Below are 6,151 nucleotides of genomic sequence, written 5' to 3' on the forward strand. Positions count from 1 at the left end.
GAAATGGGTCTGAGGGTTTGTACAGTCGAGGTCTTGGAACATATCCCTGTTTGTTACATTTGTAAAGTGGGTTCCCTTTATGTGAATTCGAGTTATACACTGTTTTCCAGGAACGCATGTACAGCATAAAGCAAGGGAAACCTGTAACTAGAAGGGACCTTTCAATCAGCTGATTTGACCTCCTGTACAAAATACGATTTCATCCTTATATTCCCATACAGAGCCTAATAACTTGCTTTCAACAAAGCATTTCTTAGAAAAACATCTCTGTAGTGTGCAGAGGCAGCATGATAAGGAGGTATACCCAAACTGTGTCTTTAATGACCACAATTGTTGGTGTTATGGCTCAGGATCTGGTACTGTTTGTGTCTGACATTGTCTCATATATCTGATGTATCAGAGACTTAAAGTTGGAATTTAGCTTGAGAGCCATTCTTTGTTAGCCCTTGGATCTTGCACTGCAACCCATGCTCCAGACATAATTTCTGCATTTGTCATTAATTATTATTTTGACCTTTCATTTCAGTTGGTTTTTGTGCTCCAATTAAGCAAAACCTATTGCAGTAGCAGGATTCTACATGACTCATGGTCACTTTTCCCAGTTATTTGAATGCTCTAGAGGCTTACTTTTCTCCGTGAGCAGTCAGCTGCTGCTTCTGCTGAAGTGCATATGGCACAGCTGAGACTCTCAAAATCAGCATGTTCAATGTGGCAGTTTTAATCATGTTGCTGTATTTCAGCTACTCAACAAGGTTCTTAGGCAGCTTTTCTCCAAGTTCTGGCTCAGAACTGTGCCATTTAGTTAGCAATGAGCATTCAAAAAGCACAAATGTAGCTCTAATCAGAAAAACCAGGGGAGCATTGTTAACAGATGCAAGCAAGGTGCAGTGCTGCAAAGAAAAATAGTCAGCATTTTCACCTTGCTATTTACAGAGGTCCATTTGAATAAATCAGCTAGAATAAATCAAATCTGACGACTCATAGGATGCGTCAGTCCTGATCAGCCCAGGGGCCAATCTTACTCCAGTATGCTTCTTCCAGGAGCAGCCATGCAATGCCTGTGTTTAAGGATGAAGCAAACTCCACACCACTGCTACCACCATCATCATGATGCACCAAGCCACAAGGTCCCATCTGAGTGAACAGTGTTCCCCCTAAAGAAAAAAAATGATCCTCCTATTTGAGGGCTATATTGTACCTAGACTTCTCAAAGTGCCAAAAGAGCTTTTTGCACTCTGAGTGCAGGAAGCAGATGGAATATGGCTGCCCCTCCAGCACAAAGGCAGGGAAGCTCATGCATAGGGACCTACCAAATTCACAGGCCCCAGCAACTGATTACATGACTGCAACACAGATGAGGGCCCCAATTTCACGGCCACATCATGGCCCGGGCTGCCATTTTGAAGGTGGAGCAAAATGTGCCGCTGCCACCACATTGGCTGAGGGCCACTGCAAGTCCCCACCCCAACAGGCATTGATTGAAAGCCCTAGCTTTCAGTAATTATCACCCTCTTCACAGGACATAGGGCAATAATTACTAAGAAAACAGTTTAAGAAGGAGACTTTTGGGGGGCTTTCCCCTACTCCCCTCCTGGAGACAGAGAGATGGGAACTCCCCCCCTCCCCCTTTCAGGAGATGGGCAGTCTGCCTTTTTTCTTCCCTTTGCTCCCTTCTCCCTCTCCACCCCACTCTTCTGGGAGACAGCTTCCTGCCAGCTCTTTGAACATAGCTGTTTCCCCACACTTTTTCATAGGGAACTGGCTATTTCATGGGAGACTGCCAATTACATGATTTCCATGAAATCATATATGTATTTGGTAGGTCCCTACTCATGCAACAAGAGGGGCAGTGGTTGAAGGGAAATACAAGTGGAAGGGACTTTGGAGGTTATCAAATCCACCCACCTGCGATTACAGGTAACCATGGAACAGAATTCTCTTCAAAAAAGGTTGATTCAGGAGAATATCCACTCTAGCCCCTTCCACACTCCACAAGCCTGAAACACCCAACCAGAGCACAGGCTGTTGCCTTTTTGTAGGATGTTGCCTCTAATGAATGTGCCCGGGCAGCATTATGGCTGTCTCAGCAAATGTAGGGGCACAGATATGCTGCACTTCTCTCTCCATTCCCTCAAAGTGGCCACACGTCTATGATATAACTCTAAGATTGCACAGCCCTTGGATCAGTGCCAATATTGTGGTCGGGGAGTAGCCCAACCTTTTTCAAGTGTATTTGGAGTGAATTCTACAGGATGATTGCATGCTATGAAAATAAGTATATTCTTTAGTGATTACCTGCCACCACCCACTCCCTGTTTTCTAATATCCAAACAAAAGGAATGGTCTGGTCTGGTTTGTTTTTATGTTGCCTTTTGCTTTTTAATAGAATATCTAATCCCCCTCTCACTCTTCGCTTTTCTAGCCTAAACAGCTGCTCTGTTTTAACAAAAGGACAGAAAAAATAATCCAAAGAGCTTTCCTTAATACACAGTGAAGGAAACATATCACAGGTCATTTTCCACTTGCTAGTTACAACCTTCTAAACTAACAAAATAATCAAACGTATGAAGACAGGGCAAAGACTACAATTATGATCCTAGGTCTCAGATAGACCTTTGATGGATGTAATAACACCTGAGTCTTAAAGGGACTTGAACGATAATTGTACTCCTTGGAATCATTGGTTTCAACCTTGAAAAGGCTTCAACATTTAATCCAGCAAAGGAAATCTCTAAGAACTCCAAAACCATGCACTGTTTTTCAGTGTGAAGAGGATGGGAATTAAATTGATTACAGTGGCTTTTTAGTTGGAAGCTTGGCAGAATTAGGACATTATGCCATCTGTTGTTGAAGCAGCAGTAATACACCAAGCTCTTCCAGCCTATGTTTATCATACAGGCTGACAATGCAGGACTGAAATGCAGGGTTTTTACCATACAAATTAATTTTCTTTCTGGGAGCTCCTTGTTTTGGAATGGACCATTCCCTTTGCTTTCTGGGGTTTTTCACCTGCAATCACTGTACTACTTACTTTTGGTCTGGAATTTGCTCAGCATTTAGCAATGCAACAGTTAGGGTGCTTAATAACAATGTGATAACGTCTGTGGTTAGGGAGGGTTGGGGATTGGGTGGGTCCTGTACAGAAAATGGATTTGCAAAATGAGACCAAACTTTTTCTCCATGTGAGATGTTCCTAAAATACAATAGGCTGTGCTCAGCAGCATCTGTCCTAGCAGAAGGGGAAACTACATTGGAAACTGAATCACTTTGCCATGGACAGTAGCTCATGGGACTCATAAGCCTCAGGGCCACGTCTTCAAATAAAAGTGCAAGTAAAGGCCTGGGATGAGATTCCAGTTGATCCCTAGCAGACCTTGATCACAAAGGCAACTTTCCTTGGCTCAAGATGAGACTAGGTCCCTGCTGAAGGAGGCCCTCACGCCCAGGCCAGTGAGGGCACAGGCAAGCCAGCACTTGTGTTCCAAGTAACCAGCTGCTCCTCTCTCATTGATCTAATTTCCCCCCTTCCTTGTATCCCTGGAGAGCTGCCTGATCTATGGCAGCGCAGGTCCTCTGCAGACAGCAATTGCCCGTGGAGCCTGATGGGCAAGTGGGCTTGGAGAGGGAGGTGACAGGTTAGTTACCTGGTCCCTAAAAGACTCGATTCACATTAGCAGCAGACGGGTGCAGTCTCCAAAGCCCTGGTGTGCTTGAGGGCAATGAGTAGTGTAGGGGAGAGACAGGCGGGGGCTGCTGTAGCGCTTGGCAACCGCAGCATGAAGGACGCCTGTTCCCTCATGTACAGCCTGTCCCTGTCACGGGGGTGCATTAGGGCAGTGGTCTCCAAACTTTTTTGATCGCGCACCCCTATCAGTAAAAAATTTTTGAGAACACCCCCCCAATATACGTATATTTATAGAAATAGAAATTCTAATATTTTCTTCCCGCACCCCAATGGATCCTATTGCGCACCCCCTGGGGTGCGTGTATCCCACTTCGGAGACCACTGCATTACGGCACGAGAAGAGCAAATTCAAGCTTGACCTCCAGCAACCAGCTTTGCCTCCTGATTAAGTTTGTCCCGAAGCCCGCCCGGTAGGCCGCGGTAGTGCGGGAAGCAGAAGAGCGCGCCGCGCGGGGCGCCGGGAACGGTAGTTTCCCCCCTCCGGGCTGGTCCGTAGGAGCCAGGCTCCCAGCCCGCCCGGATATGGCGGCTCCCTTGGTGCTGGGGTTGCTGGTGGCGGTGACGGTGCGGGCCGTGCTCTATCGCTCCAGCCTGGCCGCCTTCATCTCCGACCGGGTCGAGGTGTCGTCCCCGTTAAGCGCCTGGAAGAGAGGTGAGGCCGGCGGGGCCTGCACGGGCGCGGGGAACAGCCCGACTGCTCGGGCCCTGCGCGAGCTCCGCCGGGAGCCGCGCCCTGAGCTCTGACCCGCGGGGCCGCGCCCGGCCACGTGCGCGGCCCGGAGCCCTGGAAGATGTTGGCGGCGCTGCTGCGGCCCCTGCGGAGCGCGGTGACAGCCTGGCCGGCGCCGCAAGGCGTCTCCTGAAACGGAGACGGGCTCCCCTTTCTAGACCGGCCTGTAGCCGCCTCAAGTGAGACCGGGCTCCCTCTTCCTTCAGCCTCTTGCCTCCGTGCTGTGCTGCTTGCAATGCAAACCCGGGGCTAGATGAGCCCGTGGTGCCACAGGCTTGCTTGGCATGGGGTGCTGACCCCCCACAACACAGAGCACACGAGGCTGGACCCAAGGGGAGGGGGCCTGTGTGACCAGTAAGGGCAGGGGAGGCTAAGCCTTGCTCTGTGGGCGTCAAGTCCACCTTAACCCTGTGTGTTGAACAGGCCTGGCTCCTTGTCTGCATTGTCCCTGCATGCTCTCTACTCCCCTATTGTTTGCCCCTACTTCATCCCAGTCCCAGGTCCTTTTCCTACGTTTCTTACCCAATCTTACTCTCAGCCCTTGTCCTGTATAGATCCTTGTCTGCTTTTTTCTGCCGTGTGTATCTCAACTTTTCTTCCCGGTCTCTCAAACTATTTCCCATGCCCAGCTTCCCTACTGCTGGGATGTCTGCATGTCTCTATAATATCTTCCCCTCTTCATTTGCCTGGATCCAGCAGCCCAGAGATGCAGTTGCAGGGAAAGTCCTGCCCAGCTGTATGCTGGAGCAAGCTCACTGCACCCCTTACTTGTAAATTTTTCTGGAGCTCTAACAAGTCTCTACAGAGCACAAGTGAACTGCAGTTTTTTAGAACATGGATAAATTTGGGCAACGGGAGGATTCTTGTGGGTAATACAGTATCTTTTATTGAATCAAATACATGGTTGGGAGAGATTTAGAGTAGATTTCAGGTATAAGCTTTCTGAGGTCTGAACTCAGGCCTTACTCCTAAAGTCTTGTCTAAATCTTTCCCAGTTATGCAGTTAATCCAATAAAAGATATTACTTACAAAAATCCTTGCCCTTTGCATATTTCCAGGACCATTTTGGCAACAGCGTCACTCCGATGTTACCGCAGATTATTACAGGGATGGCAGAGGCATCTCTCTAACACAAAGCCCTGCCAACGTTTGAGTTCTGGCTCCGAAGCATGGGAGACTTGCAGCTTGCTAAAGGAAAGGTCACCTGCAATCTTTAACCGTGTGCAAAACATCTTCATCTGACTAGCTATCTTCTCAGATGGCTGAAGCATCTTAGCTGGAATTTAAAAAATATATCTTTTAGCTGGAGCTCAACATGTAATAGGAAAAGTTTTCGTGTAAAAAATGGTTAAAGTTTAGCAAGGTTATAGATAACTAAAAGAAGTTATAATAGGAGATATGCAATTTTTATAATATGGGAAGTTTTTCAGCTTTGCCTTAAAATTTAGACGCATAATAAAATCATAATTATTTACAGGGGTGCACCGATAGAGATTTTGGGGGCCGATACCAATACCCGATATTGTTTTTTAAGGAGGCACATCCGCCGATACTGATCCTATTTCCGATACACAGCCTTACAGCTTGAAGAGCTGCGTCCAGCTGGTAAGTCTGTTGTGGTGGAAGGGAAGGGAAGGGGAGGAAGGGGCATGGGGAGGCAGCTCAACCCCCACCACAGTGAGGGAGGGAGTGGTGCTGGGGCATTGGATGGAGCCATGGCTCATTGGGGGGGGGGG

The 6,151-nt window shown here is 47.9% G+C and overlaps 1 protein-coding gene across 1 annotated transcript in view; it reads left to right on the forward strand.

The window, feature by feature from the left end:
• The first annotated feature begins 4,155 nt into the window (after nt 1-4,155).
• PIGU (phosphatidylinositol glycan anchor biosynthesis class U) overlaps nt 4,156-6,151 on the forward strand; it is a 32,934-nt gene continuing 30,938 nt past the window's right edge. Inside the window, exon 1 of the mRNA XM_019513076.1 lies at nt 4,156-4,337. Coding sequence (XP_019368621.1) covers nt 4,208-4,337 — 130 coding nt within the window. The 5' untranslated portion in view covers nt 4,156-4,207. The remainder of the gene's footprint in view (nt 4,338-6,151) is intronic.

Source organism: Gavialis gangeticus, unplaced genomic scaffold, assembly GCF_001723915.1.
Source record: "Gavialis gangeticus isolate Ggan-Ray unplaced genomic scaffold, GavGan_comp1, whole genome shotgun sequence".
Lineage (NCBI taxonomy): Eukaryota > Metazoa > Chordata > Crocodylia > Gavialidae > Gavialis > Gavialis gangeticus.